Source organism: Triturus cristatus, chromosome 1_2 (assembly GCF_964204655.1).
Source record: "Triturus cristatus chromosome 1_2, aTriCri1.1, whole genome shotgun sequence".
In the NCBI taxonomy this organism is placed as follows: domain Eukaryota; kingdom Metazoa; phylum Chordata; class Amphibia; order Caudata; family Salamandridae; genus Triturus; species Triturus cristatus.
In genome coordinates, this window is record NC_140580.1 from 1,051,183,821 (window position 1) to 1,051,205,371 (window position 21,551).

The 21,551-nt window shown below is 44.1% G+C and overlaps 1 protein-coding gene across 7 annotated transcripts in view; it reads right to left on the reverse strand.

The window, feature by feature from the left end:
* The window catches only part of STRBP (spermatid perinuclear RNA binding protein), a 605,440-nt gene that overhangs the window by 441,397 nt on the left and 142,492 nt on the right, over positions 1-21,551 (reverse strand). For 6 of the 7 annotated variants that reach the window (XM_085612449.1, XM_085612470.1, XM_085612476.1 and 3 more), the window contains 2 exons: positions 17,465-17,685; positions 2,227-2,392 (listed from right to left, as the gene is read on the reverse strand). In XM_085612449.1, coding sequence (XP_085468575.1) covers positions 2,227-2,392; positions 17,465-17,685 — 387 coding nt within the window. Of the gene's footprint in view, positions 1-2,226; positions 2,393-17,464; positions 17,717-21,551 lie in introns of all 7 variants that reach the window. The other variant, XM_085612460.1, reaches the window with a different exon arrangement.

Below are 21,551 nucleotides of genomic sequence, written 5' to 3' on the forward strand. Positions count from 1 at the left end.
AATGGAAGGGCCCATATGAAGTGATCGATAAAATCGGCCTTACCACATACCGTCTACATCTCACTAAAAATAAGACCCAAATCTTCCACATTAACCTCTTGAAGAAATGGTTAGGCCCCCTTCCCAAAGACAGCCTTATGTTAGCCAGAGAGCCAAATAAAGACCTCTCCACTCTTCACCTATTGAATATCAAGGACGCCCTCCAGGGTAACCAAAAAGAAGCCCTAGACACTATGCTGGCTCCTTTCTCCCCCATGTTCACAGATTCCAGGGCGAACCTCACTAGTAGAACATTTCATACCTTCTATACCGGGCAAGGTCGCGAGACAACAGCCATACCGAATCCCAGACGCCCGTAGGAAAGCCATAGAAAAGGAAATCCAGAACATGCTCGCCATGGGAGTGATTCGACCCTCTCAGAGCGAATGGTCATCTCCGGTGGTCCTGGTAGCGAAACCAGATGGTTCAGTAAGATTCTGTATCGGCTTCAGGACTGTGAATTCTATCACAAAATCCGATTCGTATCCCCCCTACCTAGGGTCGACAAATTAATCGAACAGCTGGGGGAGGCCCAATACATCACCACCCTTGACCTTACCAAGGGATATTGGCAGATCCCCCTTTCTTCCCAAGACCAGGTCAAAACAACATTCACAACCCCCTCAGGGCTGTATGTATTCACTGTCCTTCCCTCCGGCCTTCACAGGGAGCCAGCCACATTTCAGAGGCTCATGGGCGTGGTTTTGCGAGAACACCAGGGGTACGCCTCAGCCTACCTCGATGACATTGTGATATATAGCCCTGACTGGGAACAACCCCTACCCCATTTTCAGAAAGTGCTTGTAGGCCAGCAGCAGGACTCCATATCAATTTAAAGAAGTCCCGGGTGGGGTACCAGAAGGGCCGCTACTTAGGGCACCTCCTGGGGAAAGGGGTCATCGAACACCAACAAGAGAAGATAAAGGCTATCACCAATACTCCCTTCCTCACCACCAAAAAAGACATCCGGGCTTTCCTGGGGCTTCTCGGGTACTATCATAGATTGGTGCCCCATTACTCAGAGATAGCATCCCCCCTAACTGATCTTTTGAAGAAGGGAATTGGGACAAAAGACCCCTTGTTTCCTTCTCCCCAAGCTGTCCAGGCCGGTCATTATTTAAAAAACGCCATCACATCCAGCCCTGTCCTGATATCCCCTAACTTCACAAAACCCTTCATCCTTCAGACTGATCTTTCTGATTCCAGGCTAGGGACCGTACTGTTTCCGCTTTCCGATGAGGGTGTCGAACTCCCAGTTGTGTTCATCAGTAAAAAGCTTTTTCCCCGCGAGCAACACTACCCTATTATTGAAAAAGAATGCTTAGCAGTCAAATGGGCGATTGACAAGCTCCGATATTACCTGGAAGGCTCTCCCTTTATCCTCTACACAGTCCACACCTCCTTCTGTGGTTGAGACGTAACAAGGGGAACAATCCCCGTGTTCTCTGTTGGTTCCTCTCTCTCCAGCCCTTTTCATTTGAGGTCCGTCATCGGAAAGGTGCCTGCAGGTGGCAATGCAGACTTTTTGTCCTGTGTGGCCCAGTTCCCCGATCGCTGTCAGGGGGGGACGAGATGTGTCGCAACATACCCGATCAGGAAGAAGGACCGATGACCTCCTCCCACTCATGCCTCTCCCGTATTATGTTTACAGTCTCCATGGGGACATTCTCCGAAAGACGACCGGGATTCCTTTAAGATCCCTTTCTTCCTGGAGGAGCGGTGCTACCGGAGGTACGTGCCCGGATCCAGTGGTGGTTCACAAGGGGGCGCCCAGTGGGGAGTAAGCCGGCTGCCAAGGCTGGGGAGGGATAGCGACAGGAAGCCTGTGCTGTTCGCAGCATAGGGTATCAAGCGCTGGCGACACACTTGGTGGTGGCAAAGGTGTACCTCGCTCACTCCTCTCCCCATTACATAGAAGAGACCGGCGTACATACACTAAAACAGTGTTCTTGTTTCTTTTCTTTGTTTTTTCAACGCCTCGGACTGCATAATACTGGAATGAAGCTGAAGTACTTAACTACACCCTTCCTCTGATGTAAAGACATGAGGGAAACCAAACCACAACATACTGACTGTTGTACAACTCTTAAAAAGTTCTTGTTTTGCCCCACAACTCTTCTTGGCCTCACATTGTCCACTCCACAAGTTCCATACATCTAATGGACATCACAGTACAATTTAACTCACCTGGATTTGGACTGGAAGGTTCTCTTTGACTGTAGCTAATAACGTCTTAGATGGCTTATCTTTACAGAGAAGGACAAGTTCCAAGTCCATATCATCTTTAATCAGCAAACCTTTTGCCACCAAGCCAATTCTCAGGACGCCACATAATAAACGGCCGCTTTGATCCCTGAAATACAGATTTTAATTAACTTTGCACTTAATAAAAAATAAAAAAATAAATCACAAAACTATATTTATGACATATCATTTACATTAAAAACCGCAAAGAATAAGCTATCCAGAATCACAATTACTGTAATATCCTTCAAATAACTGTTGTCAAGCCTGATTTTCATTAACCCATGTCAGACTGGAACCAGAATTTTTTGCAATAGCTCTCCGAATGTTGCCAGACAAGTGGTTGGAGTAGTAATAGGACCAGCGGTTGAGGCTGGAATGTTATGTTACCAAGTTCTTATAGAACACATAAGGTCTCTTGGCGCTACAGAAGCAATATCACAGTTATGCGCTCTGACAGATTAATCATAAGTAGGGCTCCTGGTTTTTATGTTTTTTGGTTTTCTTTACATTTCCGTCTGTATTTATCCATATTTATTTTTTACCCATCTTATTGGTATTTATCTATATTTATTTTGTGTTCTGAAAGCAAATGGCAGCATAAAATGGTATATTTCCACATTTATTTAACAGTTACATTTGCACTCAAACTTTGATGCCTGTTGTGTTTTAGCAAATTAGGTAGCCAAAAAAACAAAACACTGCACCTTCAGGTAAATATTAGCATTATATACATTTATGTGTTAGCTATGCCTTTATTTAAGGACATCTCGTCCCATTTTTTACCTCTCCCTTTTGTTTATGTATTCAGCTGTTGACATGGAATTCTTGAAGAACAGCATGAAGATTCATTCAAAAGAAGGAACATTTTCTGTATTTTGCTGCATTTAAAAATAAATACAGACAGGAAACACATTGTTTTCTGTCGGTATTTATCTGTAGAAACCAGTAAAAACGGAAAACTGGGAGCCTGAATCATAAGCCACCATGAAGAGTCTTCAAAAGTTTCCTGAATTTAGAAAGACAAGAGAGAGACCTAATCGGATGGTAGAGTATTACAAATACGAGGAGCAAGTGCTGAATAACTGGAGCCACTCAGGAATAGACAGAAGATTCAAATAGGAAGATCTTAGATTCCAACCAGGTACATTTGTGGAGGCGGGTTGAAATAAAGGAGGGGCTGCAACCCTGTAAGGATTTAAAAACAATGCAGCAGGCCTTGAAGACTGAGCATTGCTCAATTGGTAACAATGCAACTCCCGCAACAGGGGCGTAATGTGACACCTGCAGGGTAATTGATACAAAATCATTGCAGACTGGTTTCGAACTATTTGAAGCCTACCAACTAGGCCCTCAGGAAGGTCCAAGTAAAGGGAATTGGCATAGTCAACTCTAGTGATGACCAATGCGATGAGGTCCTGTTTTAAAGCTGTAAAAGAAAAAGGTTTACCAATATTTCTAATTGTTCAGAGTTGGAAACAGCAGGCACAAACTATAGTCCCTACCTGGGGTTTCATTGACAATTTGGAGTCAATCACAACTCCAAGACTTTTGACTGAAGTTTTGAGCTTGGGAGGAGTACCCATTGAGACAGGACAAAAAGCAGCATTCCACAGGTTTGGTTATTTACAGATGATAACAATTTCAGTCTTATCTGAATTCAATTTAAGTTGGTTGTTATTCATCCAATGGATGAATACCATTGTATCCTGGAAGGAAGATTTCAATTCCAGTGAGTCCTCAATGGTAAAGATCAGTTGCATGTCATCTGCATAATTATACTCTTGGACAAGCATTTCATTCAAATCACACACACTAAATGGCAGATGTTTAAATTAAACAGATGGGGAAAAGGGCCAAGCCCGGGGGAACTCCACAGATTAACTTGACCTTCAGAGAGCAAAAGGAAGAGAGCTTAACTGACTACGCACATTCCACGAGGAGCGAGATAACCCACTCTTGAGCATAACCTTCCAAGCCAGTGGCTCTGACATGGTCCACCAGAATCGTGTAGTCAACTGTGTCAAAGTCCACCGAAAGATCGAGCGGTACCAGAGCCTGGGTAGTCCCTTTATCAGCAACCTTCCACAAATCATCCATTACTGATAAGATGATTGACTCAGTGGAATGAGCTGTCCAGAAACTGGCTTGATGAGGATTAAAGAAGTTGGTGTCTTTTATAACTGAACAGATACATCCTGCTACATGTGCCTCATGTACTTTTGCCAATTATGGAAGGAGTGATATGGGGAGATAATGTTTTAATACAAAAGGATCATCCCAGACTCTCTCCAACAGAGGTACTACTGTGGCTTCCTTGAAGGCAATGGGAACATTTCCACAGATCAAAGACTGATTTAAAAGAGCTAGAACTATTTCAGAAAAACGGGTGAACACCAGCCATAGCACCGTGGGAGGATAGGGTTCATCAGGAGATCCTGATTTCACTTGATTTAATAATCCCAGGAAACTATCCTTACTGATAGCAGGAAGTTCAGACTTTAGCATAAGATTATGGTCTTCCCTTGTTACCCCTCGTTCAGGCAGTCTCATAGGAATGCTCGCTTTGATAATCGAAATCTTATCCACAAAAAAGGAATTAAGAGCTTGACAAAGACTCCGAGTCGGTGTGACAGTAATAGTCACTCTATCCGGATTGGACATTTCATTCACAATTCTGAAGATTTCCTTAGACTTATTGGTGGAATGTATAACCCTTCCTGAGAAAAAGCAGCTTTAGCCTGAATAATAAGTCTTTTATAATGTTTTAGTTGGAGCATAAATGCCTCCTTATTCGGGGAATAGTTCTTCCGCCACTTTCGTTCAGCTTGGCTCTGTTTTAATCTACGTGTTTTAAGTCTTCAGAAAACGAGTTTAGCACATTATGGCGCCAAGATGGTTTAATTTTACAAAGCAGATGTGAATATCACTGACCTAGCAATCTTTCCCTCAAATCTATCAACATTCAGGTGGTCAGTGTCTGGTAGCGACGTTGCTAGAGCATAGCAAAAGTCTTCCATGTTGATACGAGCCCAGTATCTGGAGAGTCGATGGACCAAGGCAAGGTTTAGGAAGAGCCACATCTGAAAGTACAAATTTGATTAACAAGTGGTCCGACCAAACACAAGGGAGAATCTCCTTGTTGGAGACTGATAAATTAGAGGACCATATCTGATCCAGGATATGGCCTTTCATGTGGGTTGGTGAGCGCACATGCTGTGTTAAGATTTAGACTGCTTACTTATTCTGGTATCTCCTCTGAAAGTTGGTCACCCAAATCAGTTTGCCCAATAGTTAAAGTCTCCAAGCATTAGGATTTTTGCTTGATCAATAACTAAGGAAGAGATGTGATTCGCTATGGCTTAAGCAAAATAAAGAATGCACACTGGAGGTCTATAATGCAGGACACAAGTTAAGGGATGGACTGGAGAGTCCAGTCTTACTACAAGATTGTCTATCATTGAAATAATAAAAGAATCCAGTAAGGCGAACTTTAAATAATTCTTAATAGTAGCTGCAGCTCCACCGCCAGCTCCATCGGGACCGCAATTAGATTGAAGGATGTAATAAGCTTCTGGTAGCACTGCAAGGATATCAGGGGATGATATAGCAGTTAGCCATGTTTCTGTTAAAAACAAAATATCCGCGCTCTCAGATTCCAGCAAATGGAAGACCTCCAGTTGGTGTTTTGCCTTAGTTATAGTATTCAGGTTAAAAATCCTCAACTGATCAAAACAAGGAGAACGCTACAATTTCCCAGCGTTTTGGAATCAGTATTACAGTTCTCTAGAATTTTGGGACCGCTGGAAGGGGGCGAATGATCCAGAGAGAAGTCCAATTGGCAGGCATTCAAATGGCACCCCAGCAGATAACAGGGAGCCAAAAGTTGCTCCAGGGGGTGCCATGACACTTCTGATATATCAATCGTACCATTCAGAACGTATGGAGGATCAGTTCCCAGGGTAAAACATTCCAGGTAAGCCTGAGAAATTAGTGGGACTAGAGGCAGACCTTGAGGAGAACAGTCTCCCCGTTTTGTTTTCCTGTTTTGGGATGCATACCTAAGCATGAGTTACATGACTTAGTGTAGTGGTCGCATTCCAGGCACCAGAGACAAAAGTTGCAAGCGTCAGTAATTGACATTTGACCCTCACAACCCCTACAGAGCTTAAACTATGAACGTCTGGTGGGAGGGGGAGGGGAATTGGGGGAGGTCATTGTGCACTTCTACCTTCTAAAGTTAGGGATTAAAGATTAAAAAAATCTCTGACTAGAAAAGTGGAGAGTGAGTTCCAGATCCAAGTTCAAAGAACAGACAAGGGCACTGAAGTCTGTATGCTCTTGTGAGATCTTCATGGCTCCAATGATGTCAAAGTAGTGTTGTTTTCGATGCCAACATGCAGTCAGCCCCATCTACTGGCATTGAAGAGCTATTGCAAAACATAACACGTCTTGTCTGACGCCTGAGAAATTGAAAATGGTGAGAAATCTGCAGATAGGATTATCCATCAGAAAGTAGCTTTTACACATTTCCTGAAAAATAATGACTAGGTTGAAGAGTCACTCCCTGAAACAAATTACAAGAATCAGATGTAGATTCTGCAAGAAGAGCAATGGTCCAACATACATAATTCTGAAACGTATCTTCAAGGTAAGTTCACATTTGAAGCACACACCTTGGTCTTGCTATGTGGACATTTTGCATCTCGCTGATTCAGATGCATCATCCCACGCAGAGAGCAAAAAGCAAACCACCCCTTACAACCTTGTGTTTTTTGTACCTTCCTTGCCCTTGGACTCATGCACCAGATCCTCTACGCATTTTGTTGTTGTTCACCACCGCCTTGACTCAAACGGTCTTGACTTGTGTTTTCATCCACCTTCACCTCCCAAACCCTAATTAATTGTCTGATTCCAGCGCCCATAATTCCAACTATACTTTTCCCCAACCCAAACAAGGAATTAAGTTAACTTTAAAGCTTTCTGTTGAAGAGCACTATGACTGTCCCAGAAAAATCCTGTGCTCTGGACTCCTACCATGAGTGCTTTGGTACTCCTAATTTAGTTCCACCCCTTTAAACCCCTCCTGGTTCGTGCAATTTCCCCAACTCATGCAGCTGCCGCCACCGCCAACAGGCGTATGCTTCTGTCTCACATTGTGCCATGCCCCACCATTTCACGACTCGTACCTCAGTCCAGCTAGTGTACTGTATACCACAATTCCACACACAACTTCCACCCATCTTGTGTCCTAGTGAAAACAATCCATACTCGTACTAGCATACAAAGTGATCGACTTCATTTTCTAGTTATCTCAATGATATAAGTATGCATTGGCATATGTGGCCTTTTCAATAAGGAACCAAGAAGCCAGGTTTACTAAATTATAGCTTCACTTTGGTTACCAGCCATCAGCACACTTTATAAACCAGGCGCTCAAAGATTTCAAGTGCTAGGTGAGGTGAAGTTAAAATAAAATGCATACATTTCCTATCAAAACAAAACAGAATAAAATACTTTTAACTCGTTCTAAAACAGTGTGATTGCTTCTGTCATACTGTTAGCCCCATATAACTCTGAGGGGATAGGGCCACTTAGTTCGGATAGTACTACATTTTGTACAAAACAGTAGCAGGTGAGTTATGGTACCCTTCCCACCCACAGAGCAGCTACAAAGTAATTCCTCCTCTCTTAACCATTTTAACAAGATTCGACCTTGTTGGGAAGATGCTTAGTCTAAATAACACACGTCTGCCTTCTTTGATCAGGCTGTATTTTATCAAGGTAGTCTTTTTACCCTACCTCTGTCCTAGACCTGAGATAAACATCTGTTATGCTATCAGGCCTCGCACTCCCAACCTTAGTGTCCCTAACTAATACAAAATATTGTTCTTTAACTAAATTTGCAGTATCTAGTTCTAGTCCGACCTGTCCAGGGTATTTCCAGAGTCCTTGGACCCATAGCCACTAGCCGAAATGAAAACAAAGGTCACTCATTTTCCTAATTAATGTTTGGCTTATCAGAATTGGCGCCGGTAAAAGAAAAAAAGTCCTTCATGCAGATTCAAGATCACCGAACACATTTTCAGTTAATTGTTATATTGAACAAATCACACACCTACCTATTCCAAAGTTGCGGTACAGAAATACGAAAAAGGGCAAATTCAAGGACGCATACACTGAGAATATAATATACATTAAGACAATTCCACAACAACGCATTTTATTTCTGCAGATGCCCTAATGTCAAAACTGATCACACAGCTGAAAAGTGGATTATTCCAAATAGTACATAACAGTTCGAGGCGTCTTACAGACAAAACGTGTAAAGTTCTGAGAAACTGGGGCACATGCGATCTTAAAACGTTTCTAAATGTAACACCCCAGAGACTAGCTAAGCGTGTATTTTAGCATTAGCCATAAGGACTGGCAAATCCGGTCACCTAAAAGGTGGGCAAGACCAACTAAATTCATGAAGGTTCTAGAGCCAGTGCATGTGGTAGCACACAGGTGTGATGTGATTGTACCTCGTGGCTTCCAAATACAACGTGTATGCGGAAAAAAAAATAGTCCCTAGAGGAGTAGGAGTAGTTCTAAGTTAGCCTGCAACAATAAGGTTTCGAAACATAGTTCAGAAGGACCCAATGCTTGAAACAATAAGCACATTTTGTGAAAAAAATTTAAAAAAAACAATGCCTTCCAAATGTGAATTTTTCTTTAACTAGCTTTCATCTTGCACCTAGGAGACAAACACTCTTTGAGGAAGTGCCTGGTGCTCTTCCCCTCAAACACAAAAACAACAATTGATGGACAGAATGCAGAACAGTCTCATACATTCACCCCAGTACAGAGATCTGGGGCTGAATCCATCGTATTTTTGCTCACCATGCCATTCCAGTTTGAACACAGCCATATGCAAATCAGTCTTGACCCTGTGCCGAATGGGAACAGTCCAGTCCGAACTGCCAGGCCAGGTCCTCCCTGGACTGGAAACAAGCATCCTAAGACCAGTTTTGGGGTTTCATTAAACAACACTGCTGATCTAGTTTACCTGCTCGACACCTGCATCTTAATGTTTAACATGCTGGTTGCTATCTAACAGGATCTGGGTGAATCCCTCACAAATCTTCCCCCACATGCAGCAGAAAAATCTGATGAGACAAACGGATTGCCCTCTGCTCCAGGACATGCATATGGTAGAGAGACTCCTAAGATCGTTCAGATGTACCCTAACCTTTTAGGGAAGCATTCATCAACATTGCTTCCTTGTGAAATAGAAAGGCTGTGATAAAAAATAAAAATAAAATCCATTTATGCCCACTAAAGACAAAGATTATTTAGTCTAATTGGTTATAAATACTCTGTAGCTCAAGTTTGCTATGATTTGGGACCATTGAGCTTAAATGGTTTCTCGCAAAGGTCTCATAAGAAAGGGTGCATGAAGAATTAAAGTGAACATCATCAAATCCAGAAAAGAAGCCTCTTATTTGACTGAAAGTCTCTATTAAAGAATGTGGTTTTTCCCTTGAAATGCCTTTTTTGTGAGCCCTGAGGTTTATCCATTCCACATTTTGTTACACTGATATACTTCTAACCACAAATTGTATACTTCTGTATTTCCACATTTTAAGTGTTTCACTACCAAGTAAGCGATGGCAACCACTGTGAACAAATATCAAAATCTATTTATTTCCAAAAAGACAAACATTAACATAACATGTTCTGATCCACATTAAAAATTTTGTTTTTATAACTACACCATACCCTATAAATATTGAAATATCAACCACTATACTCGGAATTTGGATTCTGACCATAAGATGTGTACATAAACCAGCTTCTTTTTCATCTCATACAGCACAGGTACATTGATGATTTTATTAATAAAGTATTCCTCAACATCAAATCCCTTAGTTCAGCCTTCATCAATGATGAGTATCTTGATTTAATATTCATCATCTTCACGGAAGTAACATTTTACTCTGCATATTAACTGCACCTTTGGTCTTCTCAGCAGTGAATACACAGTTTTTTTGTCTATTTTGAAAACATGTATTCATCATCATGTTTTTAAATATCTTTACAATGGTGTGCAGAGTTTTGTTTTCTTAAAGAACATGTTATGTGAGACTTTATTATTCCTCTTCGAGGAAATACATAAATTAGTCACTATGATAATTTTTCTGATATTTGAGAGATGATTCACTTTCCTCTTACTTTAAAGGAGGATAGTCATTTGATTGTTTAACTGATCTTCCTCAAAAATATTTGACATCAGTCTCCAGTCAAAGATTATATGTGCGCACTATTTTCCCCTTGTTCCCTTTAGCTTTAATTCTTACAAGTCAAATAATTGTAAGAAAGACTAAATAAATGATAAAGTAAGATATCTATCAAAATATCTGATGTACTATAAATGTTTAAATGCGGTTATTCAGCCCTATTGATTATATTGTCTGTTTACATCCTCCTGGCTTCATCGGAGCACCTGTGTAAAACTACCCAATAAACAATCTGTGATGCTAATGAATCAACCATATCATATGATGAACAGGGAAGCTGAATCGATATTATACAGACACTCAAGTAGAGCTTCTTCAACCATACCGTTATCCAGACTGAACCTCAAACTTCATGACTGATGTAGTGAACAAGTCACTGAAAGATAAAGGGTCATCCTGAAAATATTAATTTGTAAGAAAACGGATATCTTTTAAGGGTCCATCACCAGGCGTCACTTACAGCATCACCAGAAGCATCCAGTGGATATAAAGGACTTTGTGGAAAATACCCCAGTTAGCCTTTGTCGAGGTTTGCTTTCAACTCTTCGTTCAACTGCTTTGAAGGTGGATGTATATCAATGCCTTTGCGACAATGGTTTTCCTAGATGCTGAGACACTGCACTAACGCATTAATAGACTTTGAAGCTTCACAGGATGCCCTCCTGGTTGGTCCCAACAGGAGTCTCAGCACCAAAACAAACTGCTTAATGAGGAAGGAGGCTGGCAAAGGGCACAACAAACTTGCATACAAAAGGAGAGGCCTCAACGAGATAGCAAATGATATAGGGTCCCTCATGGGTCTATTAAAGGAGACTGTTTTATGCCCAAAAGGCCAATTTTGGGCAATAATTGAATTCTTGCATTACAGGACAGGAATGAACTTCACGTGCCCCCTAACTGCGCAGGATTTCACCTGTATACGATGACTGCGTCAATCTTGGACAGATGGGGGCAGTAATCTCACAATAGAATTCCGTTCTCCTGCCATCTGCCCATCTATGTTGCGAGTATTTCAAGGAATTTGTGCTTACTATTTTTCTTACCTGAAAAACTAAACACCCCCCCACCAACTTCCACACTGAAAGAATTGCAGAAAAAAACTACAAATAAAAAAAAGGGGGGGCGTGACTTGGAATCAGCCCAGATTGCCGCATAGTTTGAGAGCTCTACCGCTGCCCTTACCTATCCTCTTATAATCCGCCCGACCCTAGCGAATGGGGCATAGCAATGTGTCCATTCTATCCGGAGACAGCCACTGGGGCCGAACTCGGTCAAGGGACAGAGACCCTGAGCAGAGGGTAGCACCGAGGCCTGAGCCAGCCGGAGACGGTCTGTGCTCGGCAGTCCTGGGAGCCGTGCCTCGAGGGCAGTGGGCGGCGGAAGCAGATCGGACTGGGCCCCGGTGGCAATCGCTTCCTCCTGCTTGGACCCGGGACAGGGGTCTTCTCCTTCCCCTCCATTGAGAGCGACATGGGGGGGGGGGACCATCTGGAGCAGCAGCAGGGATGAGTGAAGCTGACGCTGGAGTCATAGTCTCCCCCCGCATCCTCCGTGATGTGGCGCGACAGTGCGAGGAGACCGCAGTGTCTTGGAGTGAGCCCCGAGGGTCAGTCAGTGACCAGAGCCTGCATGACCGCTGCCGATAGCGGCGAGGGGGCTCCGGACGATTGAGATGGTCTGCGACGGGGTGTGCCAGAGCCGCCCTTTGTGGTGGTGAAAGCTGGTGGACGCGGACGAATTCAAGGCCACTGCCGGCAGGAGACGGCATTCTCCTACATCGGCTGGGACGCAGGACCGCCACCCAGCTAAGGGCTGAGACTGCAGCAGCCTGCAGAGGCAGTCGTGGAGCATGGGGCATATGCACTGAACGGGCCAACAGTGTGGCAAGCGGACTCAGCAGTGGTGAGGCCTGCTGCCCTGAAAAGGCTAGTTTCACCCCCTGAGGCAGTCGTCCGGATCTCAGGAGTTTAGCCTCCGCTTCGAGGCCCACGGGAGACACCAGATGGCAGACGGGTGCACAAAGTCCAGATTGCCTGAAACACCGCCCCTGGGACTGCTGTTGCTGGTGTAGACCCAGTCTATACTGAGACGCAGGGGAAGTGGGTCGGTGAGGGAGTCGGAGCCTGGTGGAATCTGGTTGGCTGGGGGACCTCCCCTCCCCTTTCTTATCGCCGCGCCTGTCGGGGCACATGGTCGGCAGCAACTACCAGAGCCTAGTTTACGACTGGTGGAGGAGATTGGGGGGGGAAAGGGAACTCTCCCCCAGGGAGGACACAATGCGGCCTAAAGGTAGGCCCGCACTTAAGGCCAACAAACTGGATAAGTACGCAGTACCCAGACAGGCAATGATGGAGGGTGCAGCAGCGTCGGGGGCCCAAAAGAAGGCAGAGCCCTCGCTGAGGTCCATAATGACAGCCATCCATGATCTGGGAATGACTCTGGAGTCCAAAATGGACAAGCTGACCATAGAGGTAATCCTCCTCCGGGCAGACAAAAATAAGACATCGGAGAACGTAGCCGTAGGAGACATTAACGAGCTCCAATCCACCACTCGAAAACTGGACGAAACGGTGCAGCAAGTGTCCCACCAACACAAGATGATGCCTGTAAAATTGGAGGACCAGGAAGGGAGGGCCCGCAGGAATAACATCAGGATGGTGGGGAACCCCGAAGGGGCTGAGCATGGTCCTCTTTCTGAAGGATATCATCGTCAATCACCTGAAGCCCAAATGCCTCTCTAACTTTTTTTCAGTTTAAAGGGCACATAGAGCACTAATCCCACAGCCAAAGCCTGGGGCCCCCCCTCCCCGAAAACCATTATTGCCAAGATCCTAAACTACCTCAACCGAGCTGCGATATTGCAGGCTGCTCGCAATCGGAGAGACCTGCCATATGAAATGCAATGATCCAGTTCTTTCCAGGTTTTACCCTCCTGGTGCAGCGCCAACAGCGTACCTCCAAGGAGGTTAAGAGAGCTTTGCTTGTTGAAAATCTCAAGTACATGATGTTATTCCCGGCTGAACTCCAGGTGTTGGACAATGGCAAGTCGTGGTACTTTACAGCACCGGAGAAGGTATGGAATTGACATGATGGCGGACGAGCAGCAAAGCAACAGCGGGGCCAGGAGTGTGACCGGCGGTGACACAAGTAACAGAGTGAGGGCTCTCCTCAGGAGTTGACGTAGATGCTTCAGGTGAAAGACCTTCCCTGGAGGTACGTCTTCCAAGTCCGCCTAAGTGATTAACTTTTTTTGGGGGGGGGGGGGGGGGGGGGGGGGGGAGAGAGGGTGTAATAGAACTCCGCTTGAAGTATGGATCCCTGGCACTTTAAGGACCAAGATTCAGAGACAAGTTCAGGGTATGAACTGAATATTTTAATGAAAATTCTAGATCGCTAGGTTTGCATTGTACCATGTGGGAGGCGTATAAAGTGGTGGCCAGGGGCTATGTTCAAGCGGTGGTTGGGGACAAGAGGAATGAGCGGCGCTCTCCGTGCAGAGAGTTAGAACAGGAAATCGGAACCATTGAGGTGCAACTGGGGTCGGAGGAAGCACCAGTTGTACCTCAAACAGAGGAGACTAAGATCTGGAGGAGAATGCGATCTGATCGCATGCGATAGCCACGAAGAGGTGTTTATATGACCTAGGCGATAAGGCCAACAAACTAATAGCGTGGCTGGAGAGGAGGAACAGGGACTAAAATTGGGTCTTGGAGCTGCCGATGCCCGACAGTCGTCCGTGCATGTCTGGAGCGCTCACAGCCCAGGCCTTTGCAGCCTACTATGAAACAATATACAGGTTGGTCTCTAGTAGAATGGGAGACGACAGTGACAAGCTGCTCAATGACATCTCTCAGCCAGAACCCTCGGCAGAAGACAGGGAGGAAACTGATCGAGGCCCGACAATGGAGGAGATAGAGGGGGCCATTCGGGATTTACAGTCCGGAAAGGCAACAGGCCCGAACAGCTTGCCTGCGGAACTATATAAATGTGTGGTGGACAAGGTGGCTCAGCCAATGCTAAATAGATGTGTCAAACTGCACAAAAAGATGGGTGATTGCCAGAGGCCTTACTATTCGACACCATAATTGTTATTCCAAAGAAGGATAGACCCCCGGAGCTGTGCAGCTCTTGCAGGCCCACCTCCCTACTCCATTTTGAGGCCAAGGTCCTGGCAAAGGTGTTGGCTAATTGGCTACGTCCAATTATCTCCACATTAATACCCCCGACCAGCCGGTGTTTATGCCACACAGGAGCACACTGCTTAATCTCTGATGTCTATATGGAGTCATGCATGTGACGGGGGACTCGTCCGGCTGAAGCCACAGCTGTGCTCTCGCTAGATGTCCGTATGGCATTCAATAGCATCAAATGGCCATACCAGTTTGCGGTCTTGTCTAGTCCGTGTAAATGGGGTGGTATCAAGGTCATTCGCACTACATAGGGGTGCCCGTTCTCCCCTATAATTTTCGCTCTGGTGCCACGGCTACGTCAGGATCCTCTCGTTCATGGTATCGAAGGTGGGGGAGGCTGGGAGAAGTGTATCGCCTGATACGCGGATAATGTTCTGCTCTACGCACGCAAGCCTCACCCGACGTTCCATAGACTCATTCACATATTTCAAATTTTCGGCAGTTACTCCGGCTATCAGATGGACTGGGAAAAGTCCCTGGACTTCCCCTGGCCGGTGAGATCCCCCCTCTCGCATCCGCTTGTGCAGCTTTGGTACAGAGGAAGGAATTTGAATACTTAGGTATTCGGATTACCAAGTCCGAGGAAGACTTCATGACTCTTAAATTATACTCAACTGGAGAGATTGTAGGGTGATGTGGCCCATTGATAGCGGAACCCGGTCTCTCTAAGGGGTCGGGCCGTAAATTTTAAGATGATGGTCCTCCCTCGCCTGTTGTACGTGTTACAGAACACCCCGTATAAAATCCTGAATGAGTTATTTCGGGCGCATGCAGGGTTTTCATAGGTGGAGCCTCATCAGGATAGGCTGCCTTGGAGATGGCTGGCAGAACGGGGCCATGATCAAATTCGAGGACCTACAGAAAGAATATCAAATGGCTGACGGGGAGGGGGCCGCTACCTGCAGTTAAAACATGCCATGCCGTGTCATGTGCCAGAGGGAGAACTGCTACCTGAATACTTCCCACTAGAGGACCGACTACTCCTCGACGGTAAATAAGACTGTTTCTCTCACCTATCGAGAGCTCATGAATAATTCCCCGGACCCTATGGGCCCCTAGAGACAGACGTGGGAGGCAGACTTAGGGCTATTGGAGGTTGAAGACTGGACAAAGGAGAGACAGAGCCCTAAAGAGATTGATATACAAGCACGTTTTTGATTGATCCAATACCGGATCCTACACAGGTCGTATGCCCCCAGGACACTCCAACATCAACTGGGTCATTTTGACTCCGATCGGTGCGCTAAAGGATTCGGGGAGGTGGGCACCTTTTTTCACATTATCTTGGCCTGTTCCAAAATTCAGCACTACTGGACCAGGGTGGCACGGGTTAAGACGAATAGTGTGCGTCTCCAGGTCCCGTTGGAGGCAAAATGGCACATACTGGGAGTGACAGGGGAGAAGACTTTGCCTAAGCACACCAAAACTGGGCTCATGATTGCCTCGTGAGTGGTAAAAAGCAATATTGCGAGGGCATGGGGGGGGGGTTAGGGATTGGAAACACGATCCAGATTGGTGCCAGCAGGCGGAGAAAGTAGTTTACCAGAGATGGGGATGCCTCAAAAAATGGAAAAATAACTGGACCCAGTGGGAGGAATATAGAACCTAATTATGTAGTGTGTGGGTATATATTGGAACAGCTAGGGAGTGTGACTGCGAGATGCAGGGGGAAGACACTGAGATTTTTTTCAAAGTCTGTATTACTCTTCTCACTGCCGTCAAACTGTACCCAGTTTCTGCATTATCTGTAATGGTGTACTAAGCAACCGTTCAACAAAAAGAATGTTTAAAAAGAATTAAAAACACGGCTATAAGGGAGTAAAACATTTTGAATACAATGCAGTTATTGCATGGCCATACTTTGAAGAACATAAAGAACGGTTTTCTCTGACTGATGACAAGCACCAATCTCCAAGCACAATTAAACAAGCCCCCCACCCTTTTGCTTGGGTGCTGGAGTGTTAAACACAGTTTTTGACACCTACAAAGCTAGGGAAAAAAAAGGGGGAAAGAGGAGAAGTAATTTTGTGTATGATAGACATTCTTTTAAATAAAATATGAGGCACGTTTAAGGGCCAGCGTGGCAGCAGGTATTCTAAAGAGTATACATTGGGTAAGATCCAATGCTGGATTAGAGATTTTACTGCTGACTGTCAAATACTCTGCGATTCCTCCATTACTCGGACTAACAGGTCTAAATCAGGTTCAGCGTTATGGTTGGATAGATATGTTGAATTTTCGAGTTTCTCATCTAAACTTTATAATTAGAATTAAACATTTGTTACACTTCTAAAACACTGCAAATGTTCTGACTGCCAATATAAAGATCAAAGGTCCCGAAAGATGCATACCGGACAATTACTCCCTTCCCACACGAATTGAGACATGGAAAGGGTAAAATCAAGTAATCTAATCAAAAGACTTTCTACAGTATGCTGCTCAAATTAGAAGCTAGTAAATCTCAAATGTTCTAATTGATTTTAACAGTCTAGCATTTCGACATTTACTGTTACTTTTTTGCTAAAATTAACTGTGCATGTTCCAAAACAGGTTTACATGTTTATCTCAACACAAATGAATATGTGTGTGTGGCAATACCTATCTTAACAAACAATGTCTGAAAACTGAACAAAAAACGAAGAAAGTTGAACATTTTACAAAAAAAGAAACGTATTGTTTTGATTTTGAAACAAAACATGATGCACTCACCTGCTTGTGATCTCTGTGGACTCTTCTTTCATTACGACATCATTATCCACTTTAACAGACCTGCTGGTTTCATCCAGCCAGTCGGAGACATGCTTAAGAGCACATTCAACTGTAGATACCATATCTTGAACAGCTTTGAGTTCCTCTGGAGATGGGTAGATCGTTGCATGTTTTGCCATAACATGGCGATCATCATTATTTCCAAAAGACCTGATTGACTTCTACAGTTATGATCACATATTGGAATCCAATCAATAAAAAAAATAAAAGAGACAATAAGTTTGGCATTGCAAGGGTTTTTTTTCTTTTTAAATCTATTTTTTATTGGAAAAGTTCATCTGTTACAAAATTCATTGAAATTTCAGTTAGGAAAATGTCATACAATTTCATCACGGTCATAGCCTTTCAAATTCCAGACATAGCAACACAGTATAAACATTTTAATCAATCGCATAATTACCTTTAAAACTTTTAAAGTCACAATGTACAATTGTTTTTTCAATAGCAAATCAGCTTTTAGATCAGGTGAATATCCAAAAACGGCTGTCTGGATATCTTGTGGTTGTTGCTATTATAATGTGTGACTGCAAAACTAGCTAATCTCATCCCAGAACTTACCTTACTTTGGGCAAGTCCATCACAATATGTGTCCAACTGCCCCCTTCCTCTGCATCGCATCTAAATTTGCTGGAATCTGCCGATTAATCTCATGGAAGAGGGTAGAGGTTCCATATAGCAGCCACTTAGTGTAAAATTGCATACGTCGCAGATTAGCACCCTTTAACAGTGAAACATTTAACTCCATAATCGTATCCCAAGTTAAAATAGATATCTGGAGATTTTCTTTGGGCTGCCATTTTGTTAACACTTTACCATAGAGCTTAGACACCTCAATTGCGCAAGAGGGAAACCCAGCAACTAAGAGACCTACGAGTATTAGATTCTATCAGATCTTCAACAAGTTCTGCCGTTGCCATAATCTGTGTGGGGTTTAGATCCAGTAGGAGATTCCTTATTCTAATAAAGGACCATTGTAATGATGCGTTTTAGTATTAGATGTTAGGTTCTACGTCCCTCCACGTTTTCCAGCTCTGATCCCAAAAATCCTAGGTGGTAAAAGAAAAAAAGAGTAATGGAATGAGGTCACTACATTGGGTAGGAAAGCAGGTCTAGTTCAAAGTACTAACTTGTCAGGGAAAAGGGAAGTGAAAGGACTATGCGAGCTCAGTGCTTGCAATTAAATAACCTGCCTCATTAAAGTTATGGCAACTAGAAACACAGTTTTAACAGTTAAAAGCCTCTACTGCCCAAAAGTGAAGAGTTTTAAACCGAGATCCTATCTAAAAGTTGAAAAAACAATTAAGGTCCCACTAAACTATGACAAATGGGGCTGTGGAGGAACAGGTTTGTCGAGCCTTTCAGAAAGTGCACTACGAAAGGAGACAAATAAGGATGGCTGGTCCGGAAGGAAGAGGAAAGCAGACAAGATATTTCTTGACAGTACCCACCGCAAAGTCTTGCCGGGCTAACGATAACACAAACCTGCGGATTGCAGACAATTGGGCTTTCAAAGGATCAAGCACTGTTCTGAGCACAACAAGTGGTAAACTTGTTCCACCTTCCATGTGTACTATCTTGGTAGAATGACGGTGAGCAGACAGAATTACATCTACCACTTCAGCTGTAGCTGGAACAAACTCAGATGTCCCTGCTCAATTTCCAAGCATGGAGATAGAGAGTCTGGATGAATGAATGAATACACATTTATATAGCGCATGGCTACCCATGGGCATCCCAGCGCTTAATGTGGCACCTATTAAACTAAGAGCAGATCAACAGAAACGAAAAGTTTTAAGCTGCTTTCTGAAATTAAGATGATTAGATTCCAGATGTATATGATGGGGAGCCGGTTCCAAAACTTAGCTGCATTGTATGAAAACCACCGACCTCCAGTTCGTGATCGCTTGATCCTAGAAAATGCGAGTAAACCTTTATTGTTGGATCTCAAAGTCCTATTAGGGCGATAGAGTTGTACCATAGAATGAATCATTGGGGAACCTTTCCCCGAAATAGCTTTATGGGCAATACACATTGCCTTGAATCTAATTCTTTCCTGGATGGGGAGCCAGTGCAAAATAGTAAGGGCTGGTTTGGCTGAACTATGTTTGGAAATGTTCAGTAGTAGGCGGGCTGCACAGCTCTGAACAGTTTGCAGTCTTAGTGGTGGGATACAGAACTTCAGCTGGAAGAGAAGGCCCACCTTACGTAGAAAGCAGGGTGGGGGGTGGGGGGGGGTTAAGGGAAGAGGGGGGGGGGGGGGGGGGTTAAGGGAAGAGGGGGGGGGGGGGAAGAGAGTCAGAGAAAGTTTGTCCTTCTCAGCTTCTTTATTAAAATGACTTGGGCCGAGTCTCTCAGAAGTTTCCTCAGAACCCGACGAATTAGGGGTATGGAGGGCAAACACAATGAAGAGGAGAAATCCCTTTCAACCGAAATGCAACCCCCAGGGCTTCTTTAACGGCATATGAGCAGGAGCTCAGGGAAATGGAACAAGAGCCTTCCTAGTAGAGCATGACACCTGAATAATTAGATGCTCTGGGTGATGAGAGAAAAAAAGATGGGTCGCCAGGTACAGAGAAATATAGTCTGGCTATAACCCTCTTGAAAGTTTTAGAAGTGGTGGGTTTTTCCCAGGCTGCCAAAATAGGGTCCAGGAGGGTGTCTGTGAAGCAGAATAATGGCAGCGAAGTCTGTATGGAAGGCTGAAGGACGTCTGGAAGAATGGTTGACTTTATCCAAACGGAGGCCAAATGAAGTTCAAGTGACTCTGCGGTTTTCCCAATTATGGAGTAATACGGAATGAACTTCGGTGGTGGTGGTGGTGGTTTGGGGAGGGAGGGCGGGGGGGGGGGGGGGGGTCCGTTATCATGGTAGTCCTCAAGTCTACTTGACGAAATCAATACCATAATCCTCTGCTAGAGAGCTTGGTAAGCAGTTTCTGCGCTACAGGCATGCCAATAAGCCCTCCTTAATCAGCAATAGCAAGGGTACAAATCTTTCTGGCCGCAATATCAGTATCCACAAGGAACAACAGCCAAGGTTCTATTCCATCCTTGCCAACAGGAACGCAGATGCCTCTTCATTTTCACCCTCTTTGTTTCCTTCATTTGGTATCACTGAGCTTCTTCCTCAGATAGCTCGTACAAATTCAGAATAGAACAGAATAAAATGGTGTAAAAGTATAAGAGCCTAGCACAGTATGGTAACAGATACAGTTTCAGGTGCTCTGTTGAGTTTTCATAAACAAAAGACAGACACAGCCAAGTAAATGACGTGGTCAATTTGCTTTATTCAGCAGCTTTGTGCACCTTGTGTTCTACTCAAGATTTACTAATCCAGTCACCTTCAGAGAAAAATAAATGTTTAAAACTGTACAAGATGATTCAGGTTCGCAAGGAAAAGACACTAAGTTCACAAAATGTAAAGCTTGCAGAATCAGAACACTGGCTACTATATACGCAATTGCTTTATCATTTTTTAGAGTTTCCAAAGAACTCGGATTCATTTAGAATCAGCCCAAATCTGACAGAGTGAGACCCACCCATCTCTTATTGTACAAACACAGCACCACTGGGTATTAAGAAATTGGATGGTTTGTATTTGCAGCACACATAATACTGCCCGTGCTAGCATAGCGCCTAGACAATTGCGTCAATAAGAAGGTAGAGAGATGGTAGAGAGAAAGGAACCCCAGCAGTAATTAATCATGGACGAAGTAGATGTTGAGTTGAATATACTTCCAAAACTCTTGAGGAAAATGAGATGGCTTGCCAGCTGTATTTCTGTGCAACCAAAAATTTGAAAATAAAGCAGATAGACACATTTGATTCTAAATATTATGAATGAACTTTAAGCCCAAAACCAAATAGACTAAATAACAAGTTACTTACCTTTAGTAACATCTTACCTGGTAGAGACTATCTGCAGATTCCTTACCTTAGAATTATCCCAGGGCGTCAGACATAATCCAGATTTTTTTTTAGTGAGCAATACCTCGTTGCCGTCGTCTGCGCCAGAAGAGATGCTCGCA